The 18839-nt window shown below is 47.6% G+C and overlaps 1 protein-coding gene across 2 annotated transcripts; it reads left to right on the top strand.

The window, feature by feature from the left end:
• The first annotated feature begins 3648 nt into the window (after positions 1-3648).
• Positions 3649-17959, top strand: LYRM9 (LYR motif containing 9). 2 transcript variants are annotated; one of them, XM_043963484.1, is made up of 4 exons: positions 3649-3807; positions 11775-11918; positions 14880-14972; positions 16583-17959. In XM_043963484.1, the coding sequence occupies exons 2-4, from the start codon at positions 11787-11789 to the stop codon at positions 16598-16600; spliced, it is 243 nt and encodes an 80-aa protein (XP_043819419.1). In that variant the 5' UTR covers positions 3649-3807; positions 11775-11786; the 3' UTR covers positions 16601-17959. The 2 variants fall into 2 exon arrangements, with proteins under 2 accessions (XP_043819419.1, XP_043819418.1); XM_043963483.1 differs by having other exon boundaries at positions 11752-11918.
• Positions 17960-18839: the final 880 nt, after the last annotated feature.

Below are 18839 nucleotides of genomic sequence, written 5' to 3'. Positions count from 1 at the left end.
TTCTGTCTGTCTGTCTGTCTCTCTCTAGCTGTTCATCTGTCAAGTGATTTTTTGAGGACCAAAAGTGCACTAACAATCGAGGAGATTAGGATAACCCTTCTGTAGGAGGTGGCACCTGGGCTTAGTCTCCAAGGAAGAGAGATTTTCTTTCTTTTTCTTTTTTTGGGTGGTGGTGGAGAACGACAATGAGGGTTAAATGACTTGCCCAGGGTCACACAGCTAGTAAGTATCAAGTGTCTGAAGTCGGATTTGAACTCAGGTCCTCCTGACTCCAGGGCCAGTGATTTATCCACTTCACTACCTAGCTGCCCCCGAAGAGAGATTTTTCTAAGAGGCAAATATGAGGAAGGATTGACTTACCCGAGATTCTTGAGTTGAAGAAGATATAGGGAAGAACAGAAAGAAGGTCAGAGACTCAAAGGAAAGTTAGGAAGAAACTGTGGTGGTGCTCTCTGTTCCCAAAACATCACCTCTTCCTCTTTAAAAGGCTACAATGTGGGCAGCTAGGTGGCACTGTAGTTGATAAAGTACCAGCCTTGGATTCAGGAGGACCTGAGTTCAAAATGGACCTCAGATACTTGACACTTACTAGCTGTGTGACCTTGGCAAAGTCACTTAACCCTCATTGACCCTCAAAAACCCCAAAAAAACCCAGAATATTGACCCAAAAGGCTATACTGTGCTCATTGAATCCAAACGCCAACCGGGAAAAGATGAGGTGAATGCTGCTTTTCTCTTTTTTTTCCAGGTCAGCTGTTTTTCCAAGGAGATATTTCACATTGCCCTCTATTTTTTCATTCAATTGGATTTGCTTTACTGTGTCTTGGTTTCTCATAAGGTCACTAGCTTCCATTTGTTCAATCCTAATTCTTAGACAATTATTTTTAGCAGACAGTTTTTTAGTCTCCTTTTCCATTTGGCTTTTCAAACTGTTGACTTTTTTTCTCATGACTCTCCTGCATTGCTCTCATTTCTGTTTCCATTCCTTCCTCTCTTTCTCTACATCTTCGTTCTATCTCTCCTACTTTCTCTTCAAAGTCCCTTTTGAGAGCTTCCATGGCCTGAGACCAGTTCATATTTTTCTTGGAAGCTTTGGATGTTGGAGCTTTGACCCTGTTATTATCTTCTTCTGAGGATGTATTGTGGTTTACCTTTCCCCCAAAGAAGTTTTCAATGATCTTCTGCTTTCTCTGCCTACTTATCCTACCTTACTATTTCTTGGCTTTTAACTCCTTCTTAATGTGTAGCAGTGCTTCCAGGACACACTGTTGGTGCTACCGTGTGGCCCAGGGGGTGATTGGGTTTCTCAGCCTGCCTGGCTTGTGACTAATCACTTCTCTCTCTCTCTCTCTCTCTCTTTTAGTGAGGCAATTGGGGTTAAGTGACTTGCCCAGGGTCACACAGCTAGTAAGTGTTAAGTGTCTGAGGCCAGATTTGAACTCAGGTACTGGTGCTCTATCCACTGCGCCATCTAGCTGCCCCCCCCCCCCCCGCTTTTCTCTTTTAGTAAAAACATACTAAAAGCATACTCAAGTGTGCAAGGAAGGGAAGCTGCCTTGTGGGGAGAATGTAGCTCTTCCTTTCAAGTAGGTTGAAATAACCCTAGAGAAGAGAGAAGTGAAGAGAAGCAGAGCTAACAACCCAGCTCTCTTTCATCCATCTATCACAGAGAGATCTGCAGCATCATGGAGCACTGGGTTTGTCTTAGCATAAAGCCTCCTCTTTATTTCTTTCAGGATATAAAACTTGTATTGAAATCAATTCAGAAAAGCACTTTAGCTTTGAACATTAGTGAGCTGGGGAGGGCCTCTTTAATAAGATAGCACTATGCTCTTTCCAGAGAGTGGTTGTGGAAGCAGTTCTGCCTCTGATGAAGTCTCACAATTCTTTCTCTCAATTATAATTATAGATGGGTCTAAAAGGAAGCACGTATGCATTACTGTGGTAGTTATTCTTTGGACAGGTGTGATGGGCCTGTGATTTGATGTAATGACTCAAAACTAGAGGAGAGGTATGGAATCCTTCCTTGGCTGATGCCCATCCAGGGGATAGGATTCCCTTTAATACAAGAAGCTTGGGAGAAATGGGGTTCCTTGGAGGAGTTTGGGGCTTACAAGCCTTTGCTTTTTTTTTTTTTTGCAGGGCAATGAGGGTTAAGTGACTTGCCTAGGGTCACATAGCTAGTTAAGTGTCAAGTGTCTGGGGCGGGATTTGGACTCAGGGAGTCCTGAATCCAGGGCTGGTGCTTTATCCACTGCGACACCTAGCTGCCCCTAAGCTTCTGCTCTTTTTTTTTTTTTTAAGTGAGGCAATTGGGGTTAAGTGACTTGCCTAGGGTCACACAGCTAGTTAAGTGTTAAGTGTCTGAGGCCGGATTTGAACTCAGGTACTCCTGAATCCAGGGCGGGTGCTCTATCCACTGCGCCACCCAGCCGCCCCTAAGCCTCTGCTTTTTAACACCTTTGACATTTTGGTGGTAAGGTCCAAAGACTGAGAGGGAATTTAGTGTGGAGGAAATTTGCTGGGAAGGATTTGATTGGGGGAAAGGGGAAAGATGATGGAAGTTTGTGGGGAGGCAAATAGGGAATTTGGAGAGGGAAAAGTTAGTAGGAAGAAAACTGGGGAATTCAGTGGCAAAAGAAACTGGGAAAAAGGAATTGGGGGCAAGAAGTTAGTATGGAGGGAACAGGGAATATGGTGGGGAGACAAAGTTGGTGGAGAAAAATTTGATAGGGAGGGAGGGGGGTGTTGATAGGATGGAAATAAGGGCATTTGTTAGCAAGCTGGGGGATGAGAAACAGGGAGAAGTTAGTAGGAAGGGGAAATTGGTGGAGAATTCGATGGGGAAATGGGAGAGGGAACGTTTGTAGGGAAGAGACTAGGGCATTTGTTGGCAGGGGATATTGGGGAAAAGAAAAACTGGTGGGGAGAAGTAACGAAGGCATGCTTTATCTATAAAATGCCCTTGCCATGTAGGAAACTCAGGGATTTGGAGAGAAGTTGGTGGAGAGGAAACGAAGGTATTTGGTTAGGTGTTAATGGACTCACGAGAAATGGGTGGGGAGGGAGATCCGGAATATGGTGGGAATGGAAAATGGGCGTAGTAGAATTTGATGGGGAGAACTGGGACTAGAAAACTGGTGGTGGTGGGGCGGGGTGGGGGGAGCAGGAGGAAGTTCGTTCGAGGGAAACTAGGGAATATATTGGCAAGGGAAAGCGAGGGAAAGTAAAATCGGTGGGAGAAGTTGGGGGGCATAACTGGGGCATGCTTTATGGGTGTGCTTATTATAAAGGGAACTAGGGTATGTGGAGAAGTTGGTGGGGAAACGTTAGTGGGAAAGGAATGGGAGAATTTGGAGGGGAGAAGCTGGGAAAGGGAGAGCTTGGGGATGTAATAAGGAGGTGAAATTGAACGGTTGGGCAGGCTGGTGAGGGGTCCCTGGGGCGTGTTCCACCCTCACACCCCTCGTAGCTCCAGATTTGATTGACATGTCCTCGGAGCCCTGGCTGCTAACAACACAGTGCCACGGTTTCAGTGCGCGGCCGGCAGAGGGCGCTCGCGGCAGCGCACGTGTCTCCGTCTCTCCACTCTCCAAGCTGGAGCGAGCCCCAGCTCTCGCGCGCACGACACTCCGGCGCGCGCCCGCACGCGCCAGCGCCAGCGCCCGTGTGCGCAGACGCGGTCTCGCCCCTCTGCCGCAGTCCCTGTAGCCGTTGTTGCCGCCGCCGCTGCCGCCGCCGCCGTCGCCACCGCCTCCGGGCCGACGTTCCGAAATAGAACGCGGCGTCGCCCACCCGTGGAGCTAGGTCAGAGCCGGGGCCCGGAGCGGGAGCGAATCCCTGTGGGGGGAGGGGGGAACCCGGCCCTCCCGTCGCGCGCACGCGCCGCGCCGCCCGCTTGGCGCTCCCTTTGGTGATATTGACCAGGCCCTTTGGAGTACGCTCTGTGGGCCTGCGGCGCCTTCCTGCCCCACTCCGGGACGGCCTCCCGGTGCGCATCGCGTGCAGTCGTAGAGCTAGGGATCACACAGAGGGCCTGGGCCTTTGTTTGATAGATGGGGAAACTGACGCCCAGGGAGATGACGTGACGCCCAAGATCGCAGGGGTAGTGAATATCGCAGACAAAATTCGAACCCAGGCCCCTGGACTCCAGGGTCTCTACGCTTTCCAGTGTACGCGACCTTAGGGCCTCGATCTTTGACCTTGCCAGGACTTGTAACCTTGGCTCCTGGTGTAGGATTTCGTGGATGCCTGGGAAAATGAATTAAACGTGAAATTGAGTTGAAGGCTCTAGGCCTCAGGCGCCCCATTTAAAAAAAAAATCATTTTCAGCCTTCACCCTCAATCCTTTTTTCCAACTGCATGAAAATCCAGGACAGGGTCCGTCCACCAAGGACTTTGTGGAGGTCAGTGTTCTCGAGTGTGGCAGACAGGCAGCCTTGGACTTCCACCAGGGTTTAGATTTTGCCTCTGACACTTTGTAGCGCTATGACCCCGTCAATGGTCCGGAGAAGGGGTGGCATTCAAATCAGCAACCACCAATGCACCAGGAAACTGTATCTCTCTTGAGAGTAGGGACCGACTTAGCATAGTGACTGGCAAATAGTAGGTGCCTCACAACTGTTTATTGACTGATTGACAACTGCTTTCATCCCAGAGGCTGGTTCCCTGCATCAATTGAAATCCTGAGTCTAGTGCAAAACAGAAACGTGCTAAGGCCTGTGCTGGGAGCTGCCGAAACAAAGGGAAAAATCTAACAGGCTCTGCTTTCCAGGAGCCTAGAGGAGGTGTTGATGTCACTCTACCCAGACTCCTCTGGTCCAGTTTACCTTGCTTAAAGCCTTTTCCTGGTGTCTTGAAGAAAATGGGGTAGGGGGTTTGGGGTCCTTAGGAATTGAATTCCTCTTTAAAGAATTACACCCCCTTACACACAAAAGCAACTGGAATAAGATGGTAGTTTATTTCGGGGCTGAGGAAGGGAAAGGGAAGGGAAACCATGAAAGAAATCCTTAGACTTCTCCTGGGGAGAAAGGCATGGCACAGAGAGTGGCTCTGAGATACCATTCTCCTTGAGCAGGAGACTGGCAGGTATTTTTGTAGAGGACTGATGGGGGTGACCATCTGACTGGAAAGTTCCTTTAGTGAGGGAGGACCATCCCCCACTGGTGGTAGCTGGAGGAGTTGGGTGAGGGGTGGCTGCAGATCTCTCAAGCCATCTCCTCAGGACACAAAGGAAGCAGCCACACCTAATCTTATCTCCCCAGGATTGAGGGAGACTAGAATGAAGGGTGGGGGTCCCGGAGCTAGCTCAGTCCGATCTGGTTCCACTCTAGGCATGTCTGTCCTCTGGTTTAGTTTCTCAAGGAGAAGGTTCTTTGATGTGCCCCATAGAACTTCTGGGATGCTATGGGCCCATAACACTAGAAAGGTAAACTAAGTAAGAGAATTGTGGAGTAGACGAGCTAAGGGCAGATTCTGGGCACAGAGTGGCTTTCCCAAAGGGGTCTGCTGTGCAGCCAGCTCCAAGGATGCCGGTAGCAAGGTTTTCCTTGGTTTCTAGATTGGGTTAAGCGGTGAGTGCTCGTCCTATTGGAGGATCAGATATTGAGAGTTGGAAGGAACCCTAGAGGGCATCTAGACCGACCCCTCATTTTACAGATGAGGAAACTGAGGCTCAGAAGAGGTAAAACCTCCTGTCCAACTTCACACAGGGCTAGGTCCTCTGACTTAGAATCCAGCCCTCCTCCCACTTCCCCTCCCCTCTCCCCACTCCTCCATGCTGCTGTGTTCACACTCACTCTTCCCCTTCTAGGCCTTGGGTACCATTACTCTCCACTTAGAGTTCCTGCCACGAGAGAGGAATGGTGATTGGAAAGCTTCATGGCTTCTGATTTGGGAGCCCTTAAATTCCCTAGTGGATTAAATTCCCTTGGATTGATTTAACATTCAATCCTTCTCCAGAAAGAGAAGAGAAAAGTAGTATGGTGCTGTAGAGAGAAGGATGGCCCTGGAATCACAGAATATGGATTCAAATCCTGCCTTTTCTCCTTACTACTGTGTGACCTTGGGTAGATCATTTCCTCTTTGGTTTTTATCTCTGTACTGTAGAGGTTGGGCCAGATGGGTGCCAGGATTCCTGCTGGCTCTGTACTTAGGATCCTGTGATGAGGACAGATTTGTGGTCTCATTTCTTTTCTCCTGGGTAAATAGACAGGTCCAGTCATTGGGCTCCAATCTTTGGCTAATCCCCACATTCTCTCCCACCAAGCCTTCTGGCTCTAGTAGAGGGTAGTAGGGGAGAAAGACATTGAAGGTAGAAAGGGGCTGGATAGACCATAGATGAGCTGCCGGCTTGTTTGTTTTTCAGGCCAAGCTTCATCATTTACATCCCAGGTGACAACTGCTCTCAAATTAACTTTTAAGACAGATTTCGTTTGGGACAGAGAACACAGAATACTGGAGTCAGAGGACCTGGGTTCCAATCCCACCTCTGACACATTACCTGTGTGACCTCAGGCAAGTCACTTAACCTCCCTGGGCCTCAGTTTCCTCATCGGTAAAGTGAGAGGTTTGAACTAGCCAGTCTCTAGAGCTTAGAAGCTATGAATCAGCTTTAAGACCCGAAGGAGCTCTCCCTTGGGGAGCAGCTGCTTACTCACCAGGGAATGAATCTGGGCTTCCTGATAGTTTCACATTTTACTTATTTTGGGTAACGAGGTGCGAAATTCAGCTGTCTCTGTCCTCCTGGAGAAGAACAGCCAGCACCCTCTACATTTTGGTGCCCTAGGGCAGAGTAGTAGTTGTCCTGTCCTAGTTATAAGTCCTTTTATCCTCTAAATAAGTCAGAGTTGGTTGTGCGACTGTCTTGGAAGAGTAGGAAGACTACTGTAATTTTAGGTTATGGTTTGGGGAGTGATGTGCTATCATCCAGGGCTACTTAGCTCATCACATACCCACATGTTAAATAAAATTAGCATTTTTTTTTTCTTTTTTCATTCCGATCTTTAAGTGAACCCACATGGATCAGCTCCTGGGTATTATTGACTGTGACTAAGTATTATAATTGAGACTAAAATAACCTCCCACCCATATTTGCTGAGTTGGTTACTAAGGATTGCTAACATCTTTGGGTTGCACTCTCTCCAAATGCTGCAGATGGTAGCCATCTGTTACGTGACTAGCAATTTACAATATTTGATTAGCACTTTACGTGGCAAGAGTAGACCTGCCACTACCGTCTTGCAGGCCACTTCATGAAAAAGTTGGCGGTGGTCTTTGGGTGGGGCACAGCATGCCTTTGGGGCAGCCCTTGAAGGCTGAAGGTTGAGGTCTGGCCTGTGGTAAATCCCTGCCCCATCACGTTGAAAGCTAATAACTGATTGCTGATTTTTTGATTAATAGCTATGAGAACTGAATTAATTCCATCCTCCTTCATGCATTTTCCTTTGAGTTATCACCACTCATGGCCATTAAGGAACTGGATTTATAGGACTAATGTCAGAGCTAGGTCCTGAGGGCTGGAAAGGCTGCGGCCATCCACAGAGCCAGAGCTCTTGACCTGTGTTATGTCTCTGATCTTTCTCAAAGTTGGGTGACAGCTCTGGACTCCTCAGAATGATGTTCTTAAATGGGTAACATAAAACCAGAAGATTGCAGAGGCAATGAGTTATGTGGAAATACTGAAATGAAATGATTTTTATTAATGAATTTAGTTTCAATAACACATTTTATTTTATTAAATATTTTAAAAGAGTTAGCAGACCCTTGTTTAAGAATCCTTGTCGTATTGTATGACTGAACAAATGAATGGAAAAGCATTTTTGAAATACATATTGCGGACAAAAGCAGACAGTCCCTGCCTCAAGGAAATGACATTCTCTTGGGGAGAAGGCACCTGGAAGTGCTCAGGGAGGGCCACTTTTGCTTGAGGAAGTTACAGGGATAATGGGGAGTGTCTTTGGGGAGGAAATTGATGTGCCTTAATCAGGAATAATGACTGACTTGACTTGAACCGTGGTTTGTGGTTTCAGAACTGGAATTTGGGGGTTGGGGAGCAGACTGGGAGGCAGGGCACGTCCAGGCCAGAGAATGGGAACAGAGTGGAGCATTGGGGATGGGGTTAGGGTGGCCCAGGAGAGGTAGCCCTGGGGGAGAAGTTTCTTCTGGGCAGCCAGGAGTGGGCGAAGCTTTGAAACAGAGAGCCCAAGAGCACCCAGTGAGGTAGCAGCTCCAGCAAAGTCTGTCGGTCCATTTGTTGTGTGGATGAGTATATTCTAGAAAATGTAAATTCCCTGAAGACAGAGAAGGCTTTGTTTTGGGGTTTGCCTTCTTTCCCTCACCTTCCCCAGGCCTTTTCAGAACAAACTTCCCTCCCCATCTGTGGGGCCTTATATTAGGGTCTTCATCCTTTATACTTCCTTATCCAAGAGGACCAATGACAGCATGATGTCATGAGTGATGTCTTGATCTGGGAGTGAATTGGGTTATGTACAGTCTTCTTTCCTCCCTCCCTCTCTCTTCTTCCTGCTTACTTTCCTCCTTTTCCTTTCTTCTTCCCCTCCCTCCCTCCTTCCTTCCTTCCTTCCTTCCTTCCTTCCTTCCTTCCTTCCTTCCTTCCTTCCTTCCTTCCTTCCTTCCTTCCTTCTTTCCTCCCTTCCTCCCTCCCTTCCTCCCTCCCTTCCTCCCTCCCTTCCTTCCTTCCTCCCTCCTTCCCTCCCTCCCTTCCTTCCTCCCTCCCTCCCTCCCTTCTTCCCTTCCTCACTCACTCCTTTCCTCCCTTCTTGTTTCCCTTTTTTCCTTCCTCCTCCCTTCATTTATTCACTACATCCTAGAATAGTACCTGGCACATAGTTGGCATATAATAAATGTTTTAAAAATTGAATTCTGGGAGAACAAAAAATTACTTTTGGTGTAGGTGGTTTTAAAGGTCTCTGAATGTTATATAAAATCGGAAAAAACAATCCCTAGACTTTCCCCCTTAATTTAAAGCTGTGCGTTAGACTGAGATCTTGCTTCTTTTCTGCCACCATCTGCACAGTCACTTAATATCTGGCCTTTAATTTCTTGCTCTTTAAAATAGATAAAATCGGGCAGCTAGGTGGCGTAGTGGATAAAGCACCGGCCTGGGATTCAGGAGTTCCTGAGTTCAAATCTGGCCTCAGACACTTGACACTTACTAGCTGTGTGACCCTGGGCAAGTCACTTAACCCTCATTGCCCCACAAAAAAACCAAAACCAAAATAAAATAGATAAAATCATTCTCATGGGATGGGAAGATAGAATAGTAATTAAATGGGAAAGAAATTTGGGGGGGGGTTCCCCGAAATGCTTCCATATAGTTATTGACATTTCACAATTTTCTGTATCTCCTGCTAGAATTTTCTCTTAAGAGTCCTGAGGAGAGCTGAAAATAAGACTCTTTTTTAAAAGCTGTGAGATTAATGATCTAATGATTTGTTATGAGGAAATGAATTCTATTATTATTTGTTATTATTGTTAATAACAATCACTAGACTCAGCTATCCCTAGACTGAGGGTTTAGTTTCCCTGTTCACAAATTACTTCCTGACTGGTGTGGTCTGGTGGATAGTGCAGCTTCATGTTAGAACACTGAACTTGCGTCAAGGAGACCTGGGTTCCAGTCTTCTCTCTGACACTGGCTGGCTGAGTTACTTGCTCTCTGCGGGCCTCAGTTTCCTCATGTGTAAAATGAAGATCATTGACTTAGTGACCTCCAAGTTACCTTCCAGCTTTTAATTTCTGATCCTCCTATCCGAGGGACTGTGGACTGGACACTCTCTGGGCCTCAGCCTCTCCATCTCTAAAAGGAGGGGGTTGGACTTTTGAAAAACTCTGAGTTTCCTTCCAGGCCTAAAATCTATGATCCTACTGTCTCTGTTGTCATGAAGGAAACACTTTATTTCCCTGAGGCTCAATTTCCATCTAGAAATGGAGATTAGACATGTAGCCACTGGCTCGCTCCCAAGGTGGTTGTGGGGCACAAAAGAGATGGTGTCTGTTAAGTGTTTTGCAGACTTTAAGGCGCTGTATCATGTTGCTCACCCTCTCCCCTGTCCTGCATGGAGTCCTGAGTGCACCCCACTTTGGGGCAGAAAGATCTTGCTGAGACACGTGCCAAGAGCAGGACATCTCTTTGAGTTGTTGTTATTGTTAAATAGTTGTTGAATCATCCACATTCTCACCTTGCCTTCATGGTGACCACCTTGGAGAGTGGCCAAGGACGGTCCTGAAGCGCATTCTTTTCTCTCTCCTGCCTCTCTCACTTCCTCTCATTAGTTCTTTTCTAGGGGAGAAGCCTTTTTTTTTTTTTTTTTTTGAGGAAGAAATAGGAAGGTGAGAGAGAAGATGGCTTTTCTCCCCTTATATTTTTGGCAGCAGTAGACAATCAATAAACATTTATATAGCCCCTACGGTGTGCCTTGCACTATGTGCTAGGTGTTATTTAGAAAACTATCTGATGAGAACTATACAGAGACCAATAATAATGATGATAACGATAGGTACCATTCACATAGTGCCTACTATGTGCTAAGTGCTCTACAATTGTATTTAATCCTCACAACAGTCCTGGGGATGGGAGGGGCAGCTTTTATTATTCCTATATTACAGATGAGGAAATCAAGGCAAACAGGTTAAGTGACTTGCCCAGGGTCACACAGCCAGGATGTGTCTGAGGCAGGATATGAACTCAGGTCTTGCTGACTGGGCACTCTGTTCACTGCAGTGCCACCTAGTGCCCCACTTACTAAATGTGTGACCTTGGACAATTCAGTTAGTTTGAGCCTCAGTTTATCCACCTGTAAAATGATTTGGGATGGACTTGGTGACTTCTGAAGGCCTTCCCAGCTCCAAGTCTGTGATCCTCTGCTCCCTGCAGGGTTAAGGCTGGAAGAGATCTTAGAGATAGCCAAGCCACCCCCTCATTGTACAAATGGTGTGGGCTGAGCCTGACTTAGGCCAGCCCCCTTGTCCCTTGAGTCCAGTATTGGAATGAAGTGAGACACTCCTGGCCCATCCGGTAGTTGATAAAAGCAGGGCTAGACAACATTATACATCCTCCCCTTTCCCCTTGTGGAAATCCTTTCTCCTTCTGCCTTGGGACATCAGCCAGGTCAGCAGCCCCAACTCCAGAGATTCCTTTTTATGCCCATAGGTGACCAGGAAGCCAAGTGAGCATGACCCAAGGCCACCAGAAAGTTGTATCAAGGAGGTGGCTTTTAACCTGCGGTCTCTGGCCCAGTCATAGCCTATGACACCACAGAGCGTAAGAGACTTAAGAGACTCCAAATTTTGACTCTTCCCTGGTCTTGTGATCCAACCCCACCAGTTCACAGATGAGAAGAAACAACAAGTGGTGGTGGTGATGGGGAAGTGAAAAGACTTGTCCAAGGTCACATGGCTGGTAATGGTAGAGCTGAGCCTGTAATCCATATTGGGGCTCTTACCCCTCCACCATGCTGGCAGCTTAGGAGTCCCGTGGATAAACATGTGACCTGAAGTCAGGAAGACCTGAGTTCAAATCTAGCCCCAGATGCTGTGTGACCCTGGACAAGTCACTTAACCTCTCTCTGCCTCAGTTTCTTCATCTGTAAAAAGGGGGTCCTACCAGCACCTCCTGTGGTTGTGAGGATTAAACTAGAGAAGATCTGTAAAGTGCTTTAGCACAGTGGGTGGCACTGGCCCATGGCAGGTACTTAATAATCATTCCCTTCCCCCTCTCCCTCACCTCAGGTCCTCTCTCCTGTCCTCTCTAGGGGAAGAAGGTGATGCTGATGGGCCCCTTGCCGGGCGCCGAGTCAGTTCAGAAGCCGCTGCAGCTGTATCGTTACCTACTGCGCTGCTGCCGCCAGCTACCGGCCAAGAACATCCAGGAGCACTATAAGCATGCCATCAGGCAGGTGGGAGAAGGGCCCCGAGGCCAGGTGTGGCCTCTCTCTGGCCCACCTCATCCAGCCCCCAGCCAGCTCTGGGCAGCCAGGCCTTCCCGCTCTCGATCCCCATGGCACTGACCCCTCCCTTCTGCCTCCGAGCTGCCTGCAGAGCTCAGCTCGGGTGCCTTCTCTAACATCAGGTGCCCCCCCCCCCCTTGGTGCAGGCTTTGTCTGAATGTGTAGGACGTAGGCAGGCATGTGTTGCCTTCTGATAGAGTGTCAGCCCCATGCCCATGAAGGCTGGGCCGGGTGCCTGGCACAGTGGGTACTTCATAAATGCTTGTGGATGGCTTGATCTGTATACAGCCAGTGCTTAATAGACTGTGCTGTCTTTCACTGCCAAGAGCGTTTGACTTCCAGCAGTCTTCCCAGCTTTCCTGAATGTTCCCTTTTCCAGCAGTTGGGGGGAGCTTGGGAAATGCCGACTCATTTTAGTGCCAGCCAAAGGCAGTCACAGTCAGGAAATCACGCCTCTGCAGCTCCTGCTGCTGCTCCAAAAACCAGCCACCCCAGCCAAACTTGAAAGCCAGAAGGTTTTGTACGCTATCTGCAGCACTGCCCTCCCTTGTTCAGTGCTTATGTGGAGTGGCCTGTTTAGAGAGTGCCCTGGAGTCCGTGTTGGTCTAGGCTTACTCACTGTGGATTCGTGTGGTCATTCCGTGTTCTTGGAGAAGGAAGTTGATTACAGGATCATGGATTTTGAGTCAGAAGGAGACACTCTGACTAGCCCCTTCCTTTTACAGATGAAGAAACTGAGGCACACAGAGGTTAAATGATTTGCCCAGGTCACGCAGCTAGTATCAGAGATAGGATTCAATCCCAGGGCCTGGGGCAGAAAGTAATTTCTTCTGGTTCTTCCAGGAAGCTGTGAGCCCAGATTCTGGAGTTTGCTGACCCTAGAACCACTCTGTTCCCTCCCTGATAGTATTTTTCACTTTGACCCTTTTTGTTCAATGGTGGGACTTTCAACAAATTCTCTACCAGCCAGATTTGAACTCAGGTCTTCCTGAAGCCAAGTCTAGTGCTCTGCTCACTGTACCATCTCTCTCTCTCTCTCTCTCTCTTTTTTTTTTTTTGGTGAGGCAATTGGAGTTAAGTGACTTGCCCAGGGTCACACAGCTAGTAAGTGTTAAGTGTCTGAGGCCGGATTTGAACTCAGGTCCTCTTGACTCCAGGACCATGCTCTATCCACTGCGCCACCTAGCTGTCCCACCATCTCTTTTTAAAATTAAATTAAGTTAAATTAATTTTCTTTTTTCCACTGTGCCATCTCTCTCTCTCTCTTTTTTTTTTTGGGTGGGGCAATGAGGGTTAAGTGATTTGCCCAGGGTCACACAGCTAGTAAGTGTCAAGTGTCTGAGGCTGGATTTGAACTCAGGTCCTCCTGAATTCAGGGCCGGCGCTTTATCCACTGCACCACCTAGCTGCCCTACTGTGCCGTCTCTTAAAGGAAATAGTCTGTGATCCATTGACATAGAATATCAGTTACAAGGGACCTCAGGCAACTTCTAGGGGACACACTGGATAGAACTCTAGGCCTGGAGTCAGGAGGATCTGAATTCAAAACCTATCTCAGACACTTAGACTTGTGTGACCCTGGGCAAGTCACTTAACCTTGTTTGCCTCATTTTCTTAACTATAGAATGGGGATAATAATAACACCTACCCCCTAGGGTTGTTGTGAGGACCACAGGAGTTAACAGCTCTAAAGCACGGTGCCTGGTGCATAGCTGTGTGCTATATAAATGCTAGCTGTTCTTCTCTAGTTCAGCATCTTCATTCTGCAGACCTGATACTAGTGTTGGGGTCTCCAGATTTCTGGTCCTGAAAATGCTTACTGAGGAATTGCTGGCACTTCACTGAAGCTGCCTGTGGAGGGCCCGGGGGCGGGGGGGGGGGGGAAGGGGGGAGTGCTCTGCACAGGAGCAGCTGTGAGGCCCTTTGGGGTAGGGTGATGAACATAAGCTGTCATGGCCACATGGCAGCCCCAGACTTGAAGTCCAGTGGTCTTTTGATACACTCAGTCTTTTTTTGGTTATGTCTCCCCCACTTCTTTAAGTCCCTATCTTATTATCTGAGCACTGCGGTAGCACTTCTCTTCTCCTGCCTCATTGGCACCCACACAAAGTTTATTTTTAATTACATGATTCCACATTCAATAATAATAACAATAATTTTAATTACATCTATGTAGCTTGTATTTAGAGCTTACAAATCTAATCTGAGCCTCACAGCAGCCCTGTGCGATAGGTGAGGGTACTGAGGCTCACCGGAATTGAATGACTTTACCCATGGTCAGAGGCAGAATTTGAACCCAGGCCTTCCCGACACCCCTTCCAGTGTACAGCTTTACCTTGCAAAGGGAAGGCCACTCATCAGTCCAGGTTGGGAGTAAGTCAGCACTTTGTAGCCCAAGGAATTTTTCTGTATTGTACTGTGGGCTGAAGGAACGGGAGATCCCGTATGATTATTATTACTAATTATCATGAGATAGCAAAGCGAGCATGAATTATCAAGGGATTGGAGACGTGTAGCTTCCTTTTGAGTCTGACTATATTCCCTAGTGCTCCCCTTTCCCTGTCCTTGTCTTCTATAACAAAAACCTGTTGAAGTGAAACGAAAAGGAAATAGGCCCTAAAAGGTCTCTTGGGCCGGCCGTCTAATTTCCTTTCAGTCTGGCCTGATTTTCAGGCACAAGGACCAGCTCATGGAGCCTTGCTTTCATGGCTAACTCTCTGTATCTCTGTCGTAGAGTTGAGATGCTGGATTGGCATCCAGAGGTTCTATGGTTCCCCGTACTGATTCAGTTTGAAGTCTGGACTAAACGCCTCCCCTCCCCTTTAATGCCCACAAAACCCAAATCTATGACAAATCAGCCGTCTTCATGAATTCAGCTCAGTTACTCCTTCTTGTGCTCACACCCTCCAGAGCTTCCGAGTCCATGCAGATGAGGACAACCCTGAGAGGATCCAACAGATCATCCGAAGAGCGATTGAAGATGCTGACTGGGTCATGAAGAAGGTGAGTTCCATGGCTTTAGCAGCGACAAGGGGGGGGATTGATTGGAGAGACAAAGGCAAGTCAAGATCTCCTCAGCCACTAGGGGTCACCCCTGACCTGCAGTGCTGGGATGTCTTCCCCTTCAGCCTGGCCCCAGCTGAGCCCCGGTGAGCAGGAAGGTTATTACAAGAGACCCAGAGTCTTCTAGTCCCGGCCTCTTGTTTTATAGAGGAGGAGATTTAGAGCTCGAGAGTTTGGGTGCTTGCCCAAGGCAGTACGTTGCAGGCCTGGGATCCAGAGTTGAGTGCTCGGGTTCCCCAGCCCAGCCCTTTTGCCCTGGTGGCCGGTAGATGGAGGGCTTGACTTGGAGATGAGAAGGCCAGAGTCAGGGTCCTGCTGCAGACCCTGTGACTAGCTGTGCAAGGCTGGGCAACCGGCTTGGCCTCAGTTTCCTTATCTGTAAAATGGGGGTAATAATTGCACCTACCTCCTGTTGCTGTTGTGAGGATCGTTGTTGTTGTTATTGTTTGTCCTTCATTCTCAAAGAGGACCATGATGTCAAGGAGGCGATGACTGGCAGTGAATTGGATTTGAGTGAGGCAGGGCTGTGCAAAGTCACCTCCTTCACTCTCTCCTCCAGAGCCATCTGCGTCCATTGGCAAGGTATAGATCAGGACAACTGGAAAGGCAGAGCTCTTCGCAGACCTTAAAATCTTGTATAAAGGCCGCTAGGTGGTGCTAGGCCTTGAATCAGGAAGACCTGGGTTCAGATCTAGGCTCAGACCCTTACTAGCTATGTGACCTGTTTACCTCAGTGGGGATAATAACAGCAGTGACCTTCCATGGTGGTGGTTATTTTTATTGTCTCCCAGGCTGCCTTTGTCTACAGAATATATGGGAAGGAAGGGAAACCATAGGGGAGAGAGCCCACACTACTGTGTCAAGACAGGCTGTTGTCTGATGATGCATAAGACAAGGAAGGGGAAGAAGGAAGAGGATATTTTGAGAAGGCCTGTGCTCGGTCTCTCCTCTTGCAGGCCTCCCCTTGGGCTCTAAGACTGCAGTGACATCAGCACAGGAATCCTTGCTCTCATGGAGCTCCCGATCTGTTGGGGCGCCAGCACATACACATATTATAATAAATCAGCCTGGATTGGGAGGGAGGGGAGGGGAGGGGCATCATTTACTTGGCCTCACCACAGATCTGTCAGGTAAGACTTAGTGCAGGTAACATCCCCATCTTAGAAATGGGAAAACTAAGGCTCCAAGAGGTTGGTGAGGCATAGGGTCATAGACCTGGAAGGGACCTTGGAGACCATCAAGACTGACACTTTTATTTTACAGATGAAGAAACTGAGGCAGAGAGCTATGAAACGCCTTGCACAGGGCCAGATGACAAGTCTAAAGTGGGATTTGAACCCAGAACACCCAGGTCTGCTAAACTCCAAGTCTAGTGCCCTAAGGGTTAGGCCACACAGATTCTCAGTGCTGAGGCACTGCATGTTTGCTCTTAGCCGGGAGCGGGGTCAGGAGCGGGACATTAGGGGGTTTGAGCCTTGCAGGGCGGAACCCTCCTCTTTGGCTCTGGTCACGCCGGCCTCACCTCCTCATGTTCTGTCTCCCTTTTGCAGTATGAGAAACAAAACTAAGAAGCCAGCGAGGACTTGGGAGCCAAGAGAGCAGAGCCCTTGGCCAACGATGGAGGCTCTGGGATGCCGGCCTCGCTGGGACGAATCATCGATGACACCTTTGCATACCAATGCGCCCGGCTGAGCTGAGCGCCGGGGCAGCATCCAAGGGCCTGCCTTTGGTTTGGGCCACATTGGCCATGAGGGGTCAGTTTAGGGAGGGAGTTTTCAACTTCATCCCTACATTTGGTTGCCGATATTTGTCCATTATTTATTCATTGGCTCCACAAACATTTATCAACGATCCAGTCAGAGACCAGGAAACAAGTATTTATTGAACCTGTCTTGTGTGCCTAGAGCGCTGTGCTAGGGAAAGAAGAAGAGAACCAGCTGTCTCTTGCCTTTTGTTCTATCCCCAGGGCTTCTCACAGTGCCTGGCATAAAGCAGACCCTTAATAAATGCTTGTTGACTGACTGACTGACTGACTGCCTGCCCGCCCGATGTCAGACTTAGTGCTCTTTCCATTGTAACGTTTGTATGTGTGTGTCTGTGTGTTTTCTCCCTGAAGAAGCCAGGTTTTTTACCTCATGCCCTCCCACCTGCAAGGAGGGGGATCGAAGGAAGGAAAGAGAGAAATTGACATGGGCAGCAAGAGCTGAAGGAAAGAAGGAAAGAAAGGAAGAAGGAAGGACTTAGAAACAGCATGAGTGCACCTGTTACTTCTGTCTTATGTCATGCCTAGCTTTTCCAAGCTCCTTTCTCAATTGAGGTTCTCATTTGAACCTCACAATAGTCCTGTGAGCGAAGTGGGACAGTTCTCCCCATTTAACAGAGGAGAAAAATGGAACTTAGGTTGAACACTTGTTTGGGGAGTTTTTGAATGATTCTTTTAGTAATTTTTTTCATTTATTTATTTGTTCATTCATCCATACCATGTGACTTTATTAAATAGAGTCCAAGTGAAGTTGTACCTGAGTTAGGTTGGATATTAAAACAGAGTTAGTCCCGCCTTGTTTTAGGAAAACACTTACCCCTGATCAGTGAACATGGAGTTAGGAGAGAATCCTTAACCTTCTCTGTGTGCTGGACCCTTTGGGCAGCAGGCTGGGGAAGCCCATGGACCCTTTTCAGAAGAATGTTTTTAAATAGATAAAATAAAAGACATGGGATTATAAAAGGAAATCAATTATCCTGAAATAGAGTTATCAAAATATTTTTAAAATCAAGTTAATGGACTCCCAGGTTAAGTATTCATGACTTAGGAGGCTATCATCAAATTAGAGATACTAGGGTGCTGGGCGTTTGGTTTGGTTTTGTATTTTTTTTGCAGGGGAGATGGTGTACTATGGATTTCTATTTCATTAAAATTATTTTTTTTTTATTTCATTTTTTAAAAATTTTAAAAATTTCATCAGCGTGGGGACTTGGAAACTCCTTCCCCCAATGCAAATGAATAACACCCCTTTAATTCGAGTCTTAGAGAATTATTTGGGGGCAGTGAGAAGTTAAGTGACTTGTCTAGGATCACAGAGCTAGTGTGTGTCAGAGGTAGTCCTTGCACCAGGTATTTTCAGTATCATACAGTTGTGCTCATAGCTCAGAAGCAGTAGCAGTCATGTCCTCCAGGTATGGTACTGGGCTCTTCACCATGTCAGCTGCATGATAGCACCCCAAGGCTCCTCCTCCCCACCTCCAGCCACAACCTCCATACTTTCTCTTCTGCTGAAATTATGAGACTTTAAATCCTTCTAACAAACCCCCTCTGCAGGATACAGAGGGGTAGGAGTGAAGAGGAAGGTCGATTACTTCAGAGGTGGTCAGCCTGGAAGTCTGCCTAAAATCATGGTCCTTAACCCTTCTTGAATCATGGACCCTTTGGCACAGTCTGGTGAAACCCTTTGTCAGAATAATGCTTTCAAATGTATAAAATATAACAAATAGAACTGCAAAGGAAACCACTTCCATCGAAATTCAGTTATCAGAAGATTTTTCCATATAAGTTCATGGACCCCCATTGAAATCCATCCATGGATTCCAGATTAAGTACCTCTGACCTGAAATGTAAATGAATCATACTTGGGCTAAGTAATACCTATTATAGGGGTCTCTGGGTCTGGGGTCTCTTACCTAAGGAACTGAAGAGTAGGAGAGATGAGGAGAGAACAAGAAGGGATTTTGGATTCTACCCCCTTTGGCAAGAGGAGGGGGCGAATTCTAGGAGGACTCGGCCCCAAGGGAAAAACAATGAGAACCCCTTGT

Source organism: Dromiciops gliroides, chromosome 4 (genome assembly GCF_019393635.1).
Source record: "Dromiciops gliroides isolate mDroGli1 chromosome 4, mDroGli1.pri, whole genome shotgun sequence".
Classification (NCBI taxonomy): domain Eukaryota; kingdom Metazoa; phylum Chordata; class Mammalia; order Microbiotheria; family Microbiotheriidae; genus Dromiciops; species Dromiciops gliroides.
This window is presented reverse-complemented; position numbering and strand designations above follow the sequence as displayed.